This window comes from Haliotis cracherodii, unplaced genomic scaffold (assembly GCF_022045235.1).
Source record: "Haliotis cracherodii isolate W230 unplaced genomic scaffold, xgHalCrac1.p SCAF_5, whole genome shotgun sequence".
NCBI lineage: Eukaryota > Metazoa > Mollusca > Gastropoda > Lepetellida > Haliotidae > Haliotis > Haliotis cracherodii.
The window spans coordinates 56,614,504-56,632,026 of record NW_027266308.1 but is presented as its reverse complement, the minus strand read 5'-3'; the positions used below and the strand labels follow the sequence as shown (position 1 = coordinate 56,632,026).

General features: G+C 44.0%; 1 protein-coding gene across 2 annotated transcripts; it reads right to left on the bottom strand.

Annotated features, from left to right (window-relative positions):
• Positions 1-4,128: 4,128 nt before the first annotated feature.
• Positions 4,129-17,016, bottom strand: LOC139442722 (retinol dehydrogenase 14-like). Of its 2 annotated transcripts, XM_071223602.1 has the most exons (8): positions 17,001-17,016; positions 13,814-14,007; positions 12,243-12,383; positions 11,251-11,439; positions 9,597-9,755; positions 7,754-7,873; positions 6,136-6,355; positions 4,129-5,162 (listed from the first exon to the last, which is right to left on the bottom strand). In XM_071223602.1, the coding sequence occupies exons 2-8, from the start codon at positions 13,905-13,907 to the stop codon at positions 4,940-4,942; spliced, it is 1,146 nt and encodes a 381-aa protein (XP_071079703.1). In that variant the 5' UTR covers positions 13,908-14,007; positions 17,001-17,016; the 3' UTR covers positions 4,129-4,939. The 2 variants fall into 2 exon arrangements, with proteins under 2 accessions (XP_071079703.1, XP_071079704.1); XM_071223603.1 differs by lacking the exon at positions 17,001-17,016 and having other exon boundaries at positions 13,814-14,197.
• Positions 17,017-17,523: the final 507 nt, after the last annotated feature.

Here is a 17,523-nt window from a genome sequence, read left to right as displayed (position 1 = left end):
TTTCACAGGTAAAATGATGATAAACTTAAAATATTCGTGTGTTGTTATGCATGTATGAAACCTAACACCTGTCCCGAGGTAATGATCTCGCACCGTCCCGTGCATTCTCACAGGTGCAAAGGGCACCCGAGTTGGGGGTGGTCTCAAAATATTGCTGTTATTGTACTTAATTGACATGTGCGTTCATGGGTGAGTGGGTGGGTGAGTGAGTATGGTTTTACGCCGCTTTTAGCAATATTCCAGCAATATCACGGCGGTGGACACCAGAAATGGGCTTCACACATTGTACCCATGTCGGGAATCGAACCCGGGTCTTCGGCGTGACGAGCTAACGCTTTAACCACTAGGCTACCCGACCGCCCCTGTGCGTTCATGGGGTATCAATGTAGGGTACATACTGGATTACATTTGCTTGGATAAATGATGGTATAGTTAAAAGCTATGACACGCGATGTGTAGTGGAAGGTTGCGGTTTTGGAATCAAGAAGTATTTGTTTTTCCATAGATGACTTCTTGAGGTAGCATCTATCTCGGCTGATGACGTATATGAATCTGTACGATCACCCAAAGGTATGATAACTGGTTTAACGAGACTGATAGCTAGCAAAGACTGCATTGATCCCCCCTTTGACATGTGTGAGTTTGAATGTTGTGTTGTCTTGCCTAGACCTCTGTACAGTCAGCCAAGATAGGCTCAATTGAGTTGAGCTCACAATGTCTGACTGCCATACGTAAGACAACGTGACCGTGTTGTGCCGCTAGCACTCGTCTTGTACTTTGCTGGTTTCTTATTCAGCCGAATGTTCTCCATGAACTTTCGTTTCAGATGGTCTGAAGTCGACAATGTCATATATTCCTGTATGGTCGCCTTCAGACAACTCATGGTCGGCGCCACTGTATCTGGTTCCCGGACGTTGTAATAACTGGCGTCATCCATGACTATGACATTGATTTTTGTTTAAAATGGGCAATAGCTGATGTTCCATCCAGTCTATGAACATATCACCTCCTATAATTTCCTTATAGCGATAACCAGTTTTCTTCTTCACCTCGAAAACTAGCACCCATCCACCAATGCACCCCAGATCACGGATTGCATCGTGCAAAACAATGACCCCATTACCTTCACCTGATAGTGCTTTTTGTCCATCTGTCGATAGCCACATGTAGTCAGTGGAATGATTTATCAAGGTAAATTATCTGGAAGCCCTGACTGTGATAGTTATGAATGGTGCGGAGATAATGTGACCTCATAGACGGGATGGAATTTCCCCCCCTGAAAACACAAATTGACCTGATCATCGAGGGTACCTTCTGCCCATAAAGCTTGTACACTATACACCTAGTCACCCTGTATCAAATATCCTTTTACGGCTCGATTTTGTTTTTTCGATTTGTGCGTTTTATGTCATTACACCCTGCAACTGCAACAACTTGGTAAATGCTATGCTTGTTTGTTTGTTTGTTTAACATCGCACTCGGCTATGCCGGCGGTCTGTATATAATCGAAAATGGACCAGACAATCCAGTGACTAACATCATGTGCATCAATCCACACAATTGGGATACTATGACAAGCATTAACCAAGTCAAGGAGCATGACCACCCGGTCCATTTAGTCGCCTCTTACAAGTTGTATTACTGAAGACCAGTTCTAACCTGGATCTAACGGGACGGCAAATGCCATTTAAGATTAGAAAAAAAAACCGAACAGACAACAAACAACATTCTTCTTGTCTCTGCTACAAGGACATCCCAATTAACCTCTTTAATTCGGTTGTTTATGAAAAATAAATAAAAAGTAATATTTTCTGTATGCGCTGTATGTGTATGTGTGTTGGGTTTAACGCCGCTTTTAACAGTATTCCAGTTCTATCACGGCGTGTCAGCTTAATGTGGGAGGAAAGCCCGAAGTGATTCAGGTCTCAGGCGTTTACCACTTCGTTGAAACCCACGAGCACGTGTATGGTGCTGACAAACCTAGAAACATAATTGGGGCGAACCGGGAATCGAACCCACAATCATAGGTTTCTGGCGTGCCCAAGGGACGCAACTCTGTACAGCGAATCGCGGCGCCTTAGACGATATATATATATCTATAGAGGTTATCACGCGAGTGTGTATGGGGATGGTAAATATCCTGCATTAGGAATAAACATTGTATTTAGCGAGCCTTGGCGAGCTAAATACATAGTGTTTATTCCTAATACAGGATATTTACCATCCCCAAACACACAAGCGTGATAACCTCTTTATCATATAATGTCATTCTTTAATTCTGTGCTTCAAAATCACTTTCCCTCTTTCACAAACATTACCGAAACATTGCGAGTTTTCCTGGAATGCGCACATTAATATTTATTACGTCACAGGGTAAGTGATGTGTCAGTCGGACAGTGACAGTAGCCAATATAGTTCCAACTGAAATCTGTTTCTTATACAGTGGGGAAGCAACATATACGCAAAACAACAATTGTTTTTTAATTGCCTCTCGCGGCAATCCATATGTCTGTCCGCTAGAGTAATTGCCCTTTGTCAAAGGGAAGCTACCCTAACCCTAGTCTATGAGATGTCACGGCCACGGTCAGACGTTGTTGACCGTCGGTCTGTCATAACGTTGAGAAGTGTAGTCAGATGTACACACAGCGACAAAACGAAACAAGGTAACAATTAAAACATATTTGGTTCCAAATCCAACTATTTTAATTTGTGGAGAAGGTTTCAAGCCGCAGAGGTCTACAAGCACAGATATGGATACTGATCCCACTTGGCTAGGCCTCGTGCCCTCGCAAAATTGTTTCGAAATTGTTATCTCCAAAGTTGCCAAAACTTATAAAATGCCATAGCTACGTCACACTTAGACACTGATTTTCAGTATATTAGACTGTTCTTTTGATAATGATAGCAATTATCCCTGTAGTTTATCCAGATTCCCGATTGTTAATTCTGACTCGATCGTCAAATGACGAGGGCGACGCCATGTTTGTTTATAAACAGTGAAAGTAGTCCCAACTTGACCTTTGATATTTGCATCTCTATCCGCATATGACCCCAACGGATATCGTTTTTTATCCGTTGGCTTTATCCTGCCGAGAAACCTACCCATTATATGATAAATATCTATATCTATATATATATATATATATATATATATTAACGCGTTTCATTCGAGGAGACTGCAACACTGCCTGTCTAGTCTCCTCGAATGAAACACGTTAATATAAATATTTCATATATATATATATATATATATATATATATATATATATGTATATATATATATATTCCAGTTGGGTATATATATAACCAAGTGATGTTGTAACATTGTGGGATTCGCTACATCACTTGTTTCGACCAGGGCGTACACGCACCCACTCGGTCATCAACGTTGTGACACGGTATAGCTGCGTGGCACTCTCACGATACAGACGTTGTGCCACAACATGTTATGTTGACATTGATGCCGCTCTTCACTGCTCAGTAGCCATGCAAAGACACGTGGATGTTTGTGCGGATATCCAGAAAATGACACAAAAGTCAAGTTTTCCACTCTGGTGAAACTCACCAACAAGGGCATAAGTGTTGCCATGCCTATGATCGGTGTTGCATCTGGGATTCGACCAGTGGAGATCCGGGGGAGAATAGGTCTTCAGCAACCCATGCTTGCAGTAAAAGGCGTTTATGCTTGTCAAAAGAGGCGTCTAACGGGATCGGGTGGCCATTCTCGCTGACTTGGTTTGATGCACGTCATCGTACCCCAATTGCGTGTATCGATGCTGGTGATGTCAGTCACTGAATTGTCTGGACCAGATTCGATTATTTACAGGAATTTACTGGAATATTGCTGAGTGCGACGTTAAACAACAAACAAAGAAACAAAGCATCTGGGATTCAAATAAAAAAAGTGGAACTGGCAACACAAAAGGGAGCGACTTGCCATTGCCGTTAGACCCCTGGTCATCTGAGATATGTGGTAGAGTAACCCATATCGGGGCACGGACATGCTAATTACCTTGTTCACGGCTGGCTACCTAATCGCCTTATCAGGACATAAGTGCGGTCTCTAAACAACCCACAAATCACAACCTACTCAATATACGACCCCGATGAAAATGTAACAAAACTACCAAGAATAAAACATTTATTTCGTAAAAAATAATTTGTTCAAAACACCAATGTTTACGTACATGTCATAGACATCAAAAGACAGTGGTCCTTGTTATGCTTATATAACAAATAAATAACAGCAGCGGGTTTGTTTCTATGTTGTGATTTTACCGGTATAGCAGTTGGGAAACACCTTGGACCTATAGAGCGCCGAGAATATCAGACGTGTATGAACCAAGTGAATATAACGTCGGGGAAAACCAGAAATGGGCTTCACTCATTGTTTCCAGGACTTCGGCGTGACGAGCGAACGCTTTAACCACGAGGCTACCCCACCGCCCCCTATGAACCAATTTTTAAGTTACCGAACCTGACCACCCCATCCCGTTGGTCGTCTTTTAAGAGTCATGGGTTGCTGAAGACATATTCATAGGTTTACCACTTTTGTGAAACCTACTCATTTGCCACGGGTATGGTGCTGGCAGATCAAGTACCACACTCGGGGCTAATCTGGAACTTAATCACGAGACCTACCATCCTAAGGACGCCAAGGGACACGAATTCAGGTTCTCCAGACATAAAGGTCGTCCGTTTAATCCATGTCAACTATAACGATCTTCCCTCAATAGTAATATCATCTCGTAAATATTCTTTGTATCTAATCTTGTGGAGGTTACACACATGATTATATAAGTTATATTACCTTTCACGCATGCATAAATCATAACTCATTTAAGCCATCAATGTGGGTGAATCTTTTTTAGCATGAAATCCTGACATATCCACATGTTCACTAAAACATCCCCAGCAGCCGAACTATGTATTAACACATTCAAACAGTCGTCTGTTTCGAGCCAGACTTGGTCACAGTTTCCTGTCTCTCAGTTTTCTTGTCCTCAGAATTCGATTCCACAAGGTCGGACTTCGTTTTGCTACTTTTCCCGGAGTTATCTGCTCCTGTTACGAGGCCGGTCATTTCCTCACTCAACCTCCACAATCTCCTGGCAGCGTCCTCGTCGGTGGCGTGAGGCAGCAACTTCGTCTGTGTACAGTCGCTGAAAGTGAGAAATGACAATGTAATGCAATATCGAATCCTTTTATTATTACTTTTTCATTTATGTTTAAGACAATACACATGGAATACTTTGAATTGAGGGGGTTAATGTTAGTGTCACTGTGTTACGTGTGGCTAGTCAAGCTGAGGTGAAATGGGGTTTAACGTCGCGTCCAAGATTATTGCACTTATATAGCGACGTGCATGCACGTGTATGTGTGGCTGCTTGTACTAGTCCGGACTGATGCCGATCTATATAGTGCTAGCACACTGAGATACCATGCAGCAGTTTAACATGAATACCCCACTCCGACACGGTATACTGACTCCGAGCCGACCAGTCCTTGTTTTAGCCCCTTAATGCCGAGCGCCAGACATGGTAACAACAAGTACCATCTTTTAACGTCTTTTGGTATGACGCGACTGGGGATCGAACCCCGGACCTTCCGCTCTCCGGGCGGACGCTCTACCATTAGACCACGGAGGCGGTCTGTGTCTAGTCTAGGCCTAGTACAAGTCCGGACTTACGTGGCTTAATAGTGCTAGCCTCGATCATGCCGCGGCTTAACATGGATACCCAATCAGACTCAAAGCCGACCAGTCCTTGTTTTATCCCTTTAACGACAAGCGCCAGGCAGGGAAACTACAAGCACCTTCTTTTAACCTTTTTTGGTATTACACTGACTGGGATCGAACCCCGACCTTTCCCTCTCCGTGCAGACCCTCTAGGCCACGGTGCTGATCATGTATAGGAAAACTACCCGAACCGAATAATGGATATCACACTATGATTTAACAAGGTTGAACCAAGATCATGGAACACGTTGTGCAAGTGAGCCCTGACAGAACCCATCGATCTTAAACACTGACAGAACAAATATGAACATGATGCTAACGTATCGTTGTACCAATTTTATTGATCTAAAGCCTGGTTAGTCTACATAAACCACTGGACTATCTCACCGCGTCCTTACCTGAAGTACTTCCCAGTCACTCCCTCGAGCTCCTCCGCCACAGCGCAGCAGATAGAAGTCTGAGCGCCCTGCTGCACTGTCTTGAAGGCGAGCACCTGCACCAAGAGGTAGAGGGGCTTGATGAGGAACCGCAGAACGCCGGGGACCCTGTCCTCGACGTGCCTGGTCAGGTCACTCGCGATCACGCCAGGGTGTAGAGAGTTTACCGTCACACCTGTCCCTGGAAGATAATAGCCAGTGAACATGGTTAACGTCGCATTAAAACCTCTAGTGACGTCATCCTATTGTTTTCGTAAAGTAACTTAGCATGCAGGGACTTCCTGAAGAACATTCCTCTTTGGCGGGGTATTTTCTGTAGAAAGTCCCAGTGTCTGCCAATGGGTAACGCCTGTAAAGTGGGTTTGACCTGTTTTGAATGTCCATGCTAGAGATTCGCCATGGCACTGAAAGACCAATGATCATAATCGGGGCGAATCTGGGATTCGAACCTACGACCAGGGCCCCGTTCCACAAAGCGATCATAGCGCTAAGGTGATCATAACTTCCATACCTTAACATAGACTTGCGACAGGCAGTAATTTGCCGCGCTCTAGACCGCTTGAACTCCCGTGGCTGCTGCTGGATAAGAATGTCTTGCTATTCTTCATCCCCAACCATATACTGTTTTACTTACAATTTACATGTTCATAGTTTTATTGTAAGTCGTCAACCAGTCCATCGGTTGACATTGGCTGATGTACCCTCCATGTTAATTTATGTTCCCCAAGGCCTTCGTTTGGGCCCCGTGGTCAGGCTCGCGGACATGGTTGATGCATGTCATCGATCCCAATTGCGTGGATCGATGCTAATGATATCAATCACTGGATTGTCTGGTCCAGATTCGATTATTTACAGACCGCCGTCATATAGCTGGAATAATGCTGAGTGCGGCGTAAAACAACAAATCAACCAAACCAACCAATCGTTTGGGCCCCGTGAACATACACTTAGACCGATGGACAATGAAGTCATCTTACTGCACACCTAATTACATTGCAGATACGTAAAAGGCGACAATGCTTGTCGTAAAAGGCGACTAACGGGATCGGGGGATCAGGCTCGCTGACTTGGTTGATACATATCATCGATCCCACTTACGTGGATCGATGCTCATGATGTCAATCACTGGATTGTCTGGTCCAGACTCGATTATTTTACAGACCGCCGTCATATAGCTTGAATATTGCCGAGTGCGGCGTTTAACAACAAACAAACATTGCAGATACGCCTCATCCACGCATGTTTTGGTCCGAATCGGTAAGAATTCCACAGTTTATCCACCAAGCTCATTTTCCACATTCATCGGAAAATAGCAGATGACTGAAAACAAATGATCTATTTCATTCGGAAAATATCGTAAATATCGGGAGAATGGCGTCAAAATTATTCAAGAAGAATAGTGCGGTTGGTATGTTGCAAATGTAATGCCAAAGTCGGCAATTGCATCGAGGAACATAGAAAATGTACCATATATATCTGGGGGTATATAGAAAATTCTAGAATGGGTCTCGAATTCGACGTTCATGTGTAAGGTAAGATAATGAATAACGCAACAGCATTACAAAACGTGTTTACTGACCTTTAAGTTTCTTGGCAAGCTCATTTGAAAAGAGAATATTTGCTACTTTACTCTGAGCATAGGCAGCATAAGGATTGTACTCCTTCTCACTGTTGATGTCGTCAAAGTTGATGTCGCCCCCTGAAAACAACGCATGAATTATATAGATTTTCACAAAAAATGACTTATATAGAATTTCACTAAAAATGAATTATATAGAATTTCACTTAAAATGCATTTATAAAGTTAATTTGATACAAAAAATAATGCTTATTTAAACTCAGTATCACGGATATTACTACTGGTTTATCAATGTCCTTTCCTTCTAGCAACGTGCCTTTTCATCAGAACACAGAACAGCCTTTTGTCCATGCATGGAGGCGCACACATGTCAACTATCACCTCTAATTTGAGGAGTCATCTTCCCGAGGCATGAGAGTTAACGGACTACAAAAGTCCAGTTTCCACTGGTCGATCTGATCAGAAACAGGCATTAGCGCTTGACATCTTTCATGTCCGATTCGCAGTTTTACAGTGAGCCTAATGTGTTTATTATCTCGAACTACTAGGATATCTGGCGTCTACGCATTCACATTAGGGCTCCTCATTGGGACCCGTGAAGATCCGGGGTAGAATAGGTCTTCAGCAACCCATGCTTGCCACGAAAGGCTTGTCGTATGAGGCGACTAACGGGATTCCCCACATGGGCACAATGTCTGAAGCCCATTTCTGGTGTCCCCCGCCGTGATATTGCTGGAATATTGCTAAAACGGCGTAAAACCATACTCACTCACTCAATTGTGTGGATCGATGCTCATGATGTCAATCACTGGATTCTCTGTTCAAGACTCGGTTATTTACAGACCGCCGTCATTTAGCTGGATTATTGCTGAGTGCGGCGTTAAACAACAAATATACAAACAAGCTCCCCATTGGCTCTTAAATATCTATAAACTCACATCTTTCGAAATGTGAAAGCATAAAGAAACTGAAAATCAGTGCATTTTATTCCGCCTACAAGAAATAAATAAAAAGTAAATTTCTGTGGCCATCATTGTAGATAAATTATTTAAAGTATCATTAGAACCCGAATTATGACGAATCCACATTCCTCCCGTCTCCACTTTTTGTTTCTTTTTTGCACAACCTATTTTTTTCCAACTGGAATTATATAATATTTATTTTCTTGACCTACCGACCCGCATTTTTGGTTAAAAAAAACAACGTAAACACCCATAAGAACAAAAAATATATAAATAAACGTCTGGCCTAAGCATTCATTTTAGCGCTCTTCAATGGCTCCAAAGGAACTATTTCGCAAGTTCAGATTTGACATCTTACAGTCGCGACTAACTAACCATTCTAAAATAACTGAACATCATGTACGGTGAAGACATTGACTCTTTCGATCCCGTCAGTCCAAATGGTTGTTCTAGACAAACCAGCAATCCAACTGACCGCATCGTCACGTCCCAAGGATGTGGTTTGTGGTATACATAGAAGTCCAGAGTCGGATTGGACCAATGCCCGTGAGGGTGATGTGAAATTGGGTTTAACGTCGGGTCCAAGATTATTGCACTTATATAGCGACGTGCATGCACGTGTGTGTGTGGCTGCTTGTACTAGTCCGGACTAATGCCGATTTATAGTGCTAGCCCACTCAGACACCCTGACTCCGAGCCGACCAGTCCTTGTTTTAGCCCCTTAATGCCGAGAGCAAGACAGGGTAACAACAAGTACCATCTTTTAACGTCTTTTGGTATGACGCGGACGGGGATCAAACCCCGGACCTTGCGCTCTACCTCTAGATCATGGAGGCGGTATATGCCCGTGACTGTAATTTAAGGATGAGCAGGGTACTCACTTTTATATATACCCGAGGACACGACGATGATGCGACTGGGTGCGGACCTCTGGATGAGCCCAAGGAGGAGGTTGGTGAGGAGGAAGTGACCCAGGTGGTTGGTAGCAAACTGAAGTTCATAGCCCTGCTTGGACAGCATCTTGGGGCACATCATCACGCCTGTAGGGAGAACAGCGTAGCCAACTCTTTACAACAGATTACCTAATTCGTTGTATTAGATGCTTACATGCTTAGCTGGTACGAAGAGCACCTTCCGGCACATCATTACACCTGAAGGGAGATCCGCGTAGCCAACTCTTTACAAGTGAGTGAGTGAGTATGGTTTGACGCCGCTTTTAGCAATATTCCAGCAATAGCACGACGCGGGACACCAGAAATGGGCTTCACACATTGTACCCATGTCGGGAATCGAACCCGGGTCTTCAGCGTGACGAGCGAACGCTCTAACCACTAGGCTACCCGACCGCCCCCTTTACAAATGAAGTTAGTAGAAGAAGTAACGCGTCCCATTAATGCTTCGTTAACTAATTTGATGATTTAAATCTTTTAAACGATGTAAAAAACATGCTGAGATGATACGAAGAGGATCTCGGGGCACACCATTACACGTGTAGGGAGATCAGCGTAGTCCACCATTTATACAACCTGTACATATATATAGTAGAAGTGTTATTGCTATAAGACGTATCGCCCATAACTCCTCTGATTAATGATTCGTTAACTAGGCTGATGTTTTAAACCTTTTTGACGACGTAAAAAACATGCTGAGATTGTACCAATCTCATTAAAATCAGATATTAGTTCTCGCTATCGCTAAACAAAGCGATAGCGAAAACTAAGATCTGATTTTAATGAGATTGAGATTGTACAAGAGCACACTGGGGCACATCGTTACACGTGTAGGGAGGTATTTTACAACCTCGAGGTTTAATTCCCAGGAAAGGAACAAGTATATTATAAAGGTTTGGACATTGGAAAGAAAGTGCTGCAACTGCAGGGTAAAAAACAGTCTGAAAACCAGTTTATGGAGTCCACTGCCGTGGTAGTGAAGGGTTATTGTGAAAAACACTGACCAACTCACTCACTGATTGTTACTAAATTCGTGACATGTTTAGCAACCACTGGAACATTCTTGAGCGAGTGAGTTGGTCTTAACACGACTCTGAACAGTATTTCAGTTGACAGCGTGACAGCTTGATGTTGGAGCCAAACACGCGGTAGATCGTTATGTGAAGGTTCACCTTGGGAGTAAGGTGAGGTGAAATGGGGTTTAACGTCGTGTCCAAGATTATTGCACTTATAGAGCGACGTGCATGTTAGTGTGTGTTTGTGTGGCTGCTTGTACTAGTCCGGACTGATGCCGATTTATAGTGCTATCTCACTGAGATACCATGCCGCAGTTTAACATGAATACCCCACTCAGACACAGTATACTGACTCCGAGTCGACCAGTCCTTGTTTTAGCCCCTTAATGCCGAGCGCCAGACAGGGTAACAACAAGTACCATCTTTTGGTATGACGCGGTCGGGGATCGAACCCCGGACCTTCAGCTCTCCGGGCGGACGCTCTACCACTAGACCACGGAGGCGGTCCTCCTTGGGAGTAACCATGACCACCCAATACATATGTTGCATATGTGTTTGTGTAACAGTACCTGCATTGTTGACGAGTATATCAAGCTTCGGCTCCTCGTCGTTGATATCCTTCGCGAACTGTCTGACCGAGTCTAAATTCGCCAAATCCAATGTCTTTACCATCAACCTTTGTCCAGTCGTCCTGAATATATCATCTGCAGCAGCCGCACCTTTCAGGGGGTCTCGACACGCCAGCAACACACGGGCACCTGGCAACAGTCGCTGTCAGCATCATGGACTTCGCCAACGTTAGATTGGGATGTGTACTGCGTGTATCGTGATTAGCTGAACGTGTACAAAGCAAATTCGAATACCACCTTGTGGACTCAAGCACGTTTGGGAGAGTTTTATTTGGTAGGTTGTTGTTTAACGCCGCACTCAGCAATATTCCAGCTATATGACGGCGGTCTGTAAATAATCGAGTCTGGACCAGACGATCCAGTGACACCATGAGCATCGATCCACGCAATTGGGATCGATGGCATGCATCAACCGAGTCATCGAGCCTGACCACCCGATCCCGTTGGTCGCCTCTTACGACAAGCATAGTCGCCTTTTAGGGTAAGCATGGGTTGCTGCCAACCTATTCTACCCTGGATCTTCACGGGCGTTTGAGAGAGTGGGTAAACTGGATCTTTCGACGCTTTTTAACATGTATGCAGTTTATATCACGGCGAAAAGTCCGAAGTGATTTAGATTCTCAACGTTTACATGATTATGGCACGCCGAAGGGACGTAACTCTGCGCGGCTTCTTGGACGACGGGGCCACCCGTACCCACTTTGTCCAAGTGAATACCAACAAGAACTCATTATCAAAATGGTTGAAAGTACATGTATAGAGAGACAAAATTACATATTTAGGGATCATTATCGAAACTGTGAAATCATTTTAAAACGAAAGACGGGTTTCTGAGACAAAAAGTTCACTAACATCATGACTGATCACATTCGGCTTAAATTTGTGGAACTACGTTGAATATCCGCAACTTGGACAGCAAAAGGGACCCCTACCTCTCACAGCCAGGTCCTTCGCCGTCTCCTTCCCAATGCCGGTGTTGGCGCCGGTGACGATGGCGAACTTGCCCTTGAGACGGACGTTGCTGCGACATACTCCCCCACTGACAAGTTGTCGTAACAAGGCTATCCCAATGCCTGGGAGACAAACGGAAACAGAGACAATTTCACATTAGTTAATTAACAGCTGTGAAGTACTAAAGCTGTAGTACAGTGGTCTGCATTCCATGGGATTCCGGGGGAAAATATTTGGTTCAAATTAACTTTCACAAGGAAAAATGTTTTCTATAAAAAGTCTAGGGGCACCAATTTAGTTGTCTCATGAAATCTGTTCTAACCCCGAGTCCCTATGGGAATCCCAGAGCTATATGTTATTTGGGTATTTTACCCAGGGGTTTGATTTTGATTGGGTATCCACAAGTTTTAGAGGGTATTCAATTTTTACCCACCTGTTTCTTCACAATGGATGCCTACATCTCGAGTATATTCAACGAGCGCATGAGTGAGTGAGTGAGTTGGGTTTAACGCCACTTTTAACAGTATTCCAGTTATATCGCGGCGTGTCAGCTTAATGGGGGAGGAAAGCCCGAAGTGATACAGGTCTCAGACGTTGACCACTTCGGTGAAAACAGGTATGGTGCTGACAAACCTAGAAACATAATCGGTGCGAACCGGGATTCGAACCCACAATCATAGGTTTTTGGCGTACCCAAGGGACGCAACTCTGCACAGCGAATCGTGGCGCCTTAGACGACTGGGCCACCCGTGACCCCACCGAGCGCATGATTTCATGCAAGATCTGGCCACAGTGGTAGAAAACGATTGCGTTCCAGACAGGTCTGTGACACCTGCTCTGGTATTGACTGACCTGCTGCCGCGCGCCCACTCATGGCGATAAGTGGGTCGATACTTATATCAAACTTATTTGTGAGTAATAATGGGACGCAAGGCCAGATTTCTGAATACGAGTCAAGTCGCTTACAACACAGTCAGTAAACTCACTTGACTATCGTCTGTCTGTGTAGATCGGGAGCTGGTGCTCTGAGTTTTTTAATGTGTTCTGCATATCCGACCTGTGCATAAAATCTGACCTGCTTTCCTAAACAATCTGTGAGAGACTGCAAGCATGGCTGGTCGGGCTGAATACCACACAATAACCAGGGCATAATGTGCTTAAGGTGGCCGACTTGGAACTGTGTATTCATAGGAGATTTGTATTATGAATCCACAATAGGAATGCGTGTTACCTACAGTTTAGTTTTAATCGAAAATTCAACAGGTAGTAGTGCTCTAGCCACGCAACACCATAGGAATAAGCATATTTACTACCTAGCTTAATATTAATTTCATCGTCATTGTTGCCTTATTCAACACCCAACAACCTAGATTAAACAGACAAATATACAAATGGTTACAGATTCACAGCATAGCGAAACTCGCCTGACAAGGTACGGGCGTTGCACAGCGAGTGTATGTGTACATATAATGAATACACGTGATGCTTTCTCTACGCATGTACGTTTTATACCTTCCACACACAGCCTCTTTCTCGCTTCACCCATACTCACCCACGCTGACGACCCCGGCTAACGCGATGTAGTTCCCACGGGCGGTGTCAAACACTCTTGTCAGGAAGCTTGCACCCCCGTCAGCTGTAGCCATGGCGGGGTCTCCTCAGTGATCAATGTCCACAACTCTTGTCAGGGCGATAACTCGTCGCTACCGCTTCAACACAGGTCACGCTTCGCTGACCCCAAGTCGACTGATCCAATCCGAGGAAGTCATTATATGTAAAGCTAATATAAGCTCGCTTTGCTTGTTAATAGCAGAGACAACGAGTCGGTTAAACAACGGCAGTGGTTGTGATACTATATTGTGGTTGTGCAGTTGTGGGTATATACTGGTGGACACGTGGTAACCACGCGGAAGTGACAGCCTGTTATTGTACGATGCACGCCTAGAGTGGGTGTTGTGGCGGTGTGTGTGTTTGTGTGTCTTACAGTGATCTTGTTGAGCAAGTAGGGACGTTTCGTGGGAAATGCTCACGTTTCACGAGAACGGCATCCTGTGTTGGGGTGTTTAACATTATATAACCATGGCCATACCATGGGGATTCCGGGGTTAGAATGTAGGCCCCCAACAACATTGTGTCCCAAATGTTTGTGTGTGCTACATATGATTGTACTGGTCTAGATGTCACCGATCCCAATTGCGTGAATTGAGGCTAGTGAAATCAATCACTGGTGTCTGGTCCAGACGCGATTATTTACTGGAATAGCTGGAATATTGCTGAGTGCGGCGTTAAACAACAAACCAAGCAAACCAACCAATCGTTTGGGCCCCTTGACCAACTAACCAACTTACAGTAAGTTACAGTAAGTGCTACATTAATGAAACTGGTCGTTTGACGCCGCACTCAGCAATATTCCAGCTATATGACGTCGGTCTGTAAATAATTGAGTCTGGACCAGACAATCCAGTGATTTATAACATGAGCATTGTTCCACGCAATTGGGATCGATGACATGCATGAACCAAGTCAGCGAACCTGACCACAAAATCCCGATAGTCACCTCTTACGACAAGCTTAGTCGCCTTTTACGGCAGGCATGGATTGATGAAGAACTATTCTACCCCGGATCTTTACGGGTCTGTTTCCCAAATATGTGACAGAAGCCGGTATCAGACACAGCAATGTCTGGTCCAGATTCAAATATACACAGACCGCTTGAATATTGCTGAGTGACAAATCGATAACCCAACACTGACTACGGTTGAACACAGCAAGAGTCAGTGCGTGCGTGCGTGCGTGCGTGCGTGCGTGCGTGCGTGCGTGTGTGTATGTTTGTGTGTGTGCGTGCGGGCGGGCAGGTGTTTGTGTGTGCTATATATGATCTGTTGTAAAGTTTTTGTATTAGTCTTGATGGTTTATATATACAGTAAGTGCTACATTTATTAAACTGTTTGTTTGTTGTTTAACGCCACTCTTAGCAATATTCCAGCTATATATCGGCGGTCTGTAAATACTCCAGTCTGGAACAGGCAATCAAGTGATTGACATCATGAGCATTGATCCACGCAATTGGGATACGATGACAGGCATCAACCAAGTCAGCGAGACTGACCACTCGATCCCCTTAGTCGCCTCTTACGACAAGCATAATCGCCTTTTACGGCAAGAATGGGTTGCTGAAGACCTATTCTAACAGCTATTTCGCTCACTACTTAGACATTTAACGCTTTGACATAAACCAGAGAGCCAAGTACATGCACGGTTCATAGCAGGATGGATACTCGGATTTAGCCCCAAACCAGTTGTTTCTGTCAATGTTTATATTGGTACAAGCCAACTCCGCATGTATAATTTTTAAAGATTGTTACTGCTGTGAAACCAAGTGAAGAACTTTATGCCCCGGAATTACAGATCTGCCTTTACATAATTTAGATGTGGTATTGCACGATCAAGGATCGAAACAGGCAGATGTATTAATTTAAAGGTTGAAGACAGAGTGTGCTTTAATTGTAATGATCATCTTGAAGATGAAAAACATGTTTTATTCGAATGTCCAAGCATGTGACCTATTCTACTCCGGATCTTCACGGGTCTTATGAAACTGAGACAATGTTCCTTTGACAGCCGTGCCCTGGCTTCATCACTCCGACCTGGAAACAAAAGTGGGTCTGGACCTGGTGAACCGGTGACTGAAAGTGTGTACGTTTCCCTCCTTCAAACGACCCGTGAAGATCCGGGGTAGAATAGGTCTTCAGCAACCCATGCTTGCCGTAAAAGGCGACTATGCTTGTCGTAAGAGGCGACTAAAGGGATCGGGTGGTCAGGCTCGGTGACTTGGTTGATGCATGTCATCGATCCCAATTGCGTGGATCGATGCTCATGATATTAATCACTGGATTGTCTGGTCCAGACTCGAATATTACACACCGCCGTCATATAGCTGGAATATTGCTGAGTGCGGCGTTAACAACAAACCAAACCCTCCTTCAAATAAACCACAGTCTGAACACCGTGTCTGTTATAACCGGCTAGTTCGACCGGGGGACATTCCGACCCAGCGCTGGAACTAGGCGAGAGTACCACCTACCCTTGTATCCCCTGTCCTGACATGGCTGGCATATTGATGAAAACTACACTTGTGTAAGAGGACACTAAACTGAATTCATCAAATTTTCGAAACCTTATGTTACTCATACAATTTCTTATCCTTTGCTCAAATAGTCAAACAGAGCATCCAACAAGGAGATTTACTGTTAAAATAGCTTGTCAACATTTAACAGAGATCGTCATTTATCATATAATGGCTAGGTTTTTCGGCAGGATAAAGCCAACGGATAAAAACGATATCCGTTGGGGTCATATGCGGATAGAGATGCAAATATCAAAGGTCAAGTAGGGACTACTTTCACTGTTTATAAACAAACATGGCGTCGCCCTCGTCATTCGGCGATCGAGTCAGAATTAACAATCGGGAATCTGGATAAACTACAGGGATAATTGCTATCATTATCAAAAGAACAGTCTGATATACTGAAAATCAGTGTCTAACTGTGACGTAGCTAATGCATTTTATAAGTTATGGCAACTTTGGAGATATAAATTTCGAAAAACATTTTGCGAGGGCACGAGGCCTAGCCAAGCGGGATCAGACGCCATATCTGTGCTTGTAGACCTCTGCGGCTTTAAACCATCTCCACAAATTAAAATAGTTGGATTTGGCCGAAATATGTTTGAATTGTTACCTTGCTTCGTTTTGTCGATGTGTGTACATCTGACTATACTTCTTAACGTTATGGCAGCACAGACTGTCAACAGCGTCTGACCGTGGCCGTGATTTCTCATAGACTAGGGTTAGAGTAGCTTCCCTTTGACAAAGGGCAGTTACTCTAGCGTACAGACCGATGGATTGCCGCGAGAGGCAATTAAAAAACAATTGTTGTTTTGCGTATATATTGCTTCCCCACTGTATAAGAAACAGATTTCAGTTGGAACTATATTGGCTACTGTCACTGTCCGACTGACACATCACTTACCCTGTAACGTAATACATATTAATGCGCGCATTCCAGGAAAACTCGCAATGTTTCGGTAATGTTTGTGAGAGAGGGAAAGCCATTTTGAAGCACAGAATTAAAGAATGACATTATATGATAAAGAGGTTATCACGCTTGTGTGTTTGGGGATGGTAAATATCCTGCATTAGGAATAAACACTATGTATTTAGCACGCCAGGGCTCGCTAAATACAATGTTTATTCCTAATGCA

Coding starts and splice junctions, on each gene's coding strand:
- LOC139442722 (XM_071223602.1), bottom strand. CDS start 13,907: ATGGCTACAGCTGACGGGGGTGCAAGCTTCCTGACAAGAGTGTTTGAC. Junction 11,440..12,242: donor GAAGGACCTGGCTGTGAGAG/GTAGGGGTCCCT, acceptor GACTGTTGCCAG/GTGCCCGTGTGTTGCTGGCG. Junction 5,163..6,135: donor GTGACTGGGAAGTACTTCAG/GTAAGGACGCGG, acceptor TCTCACTTTCAG/CGACTGTACACAGACGAAGT.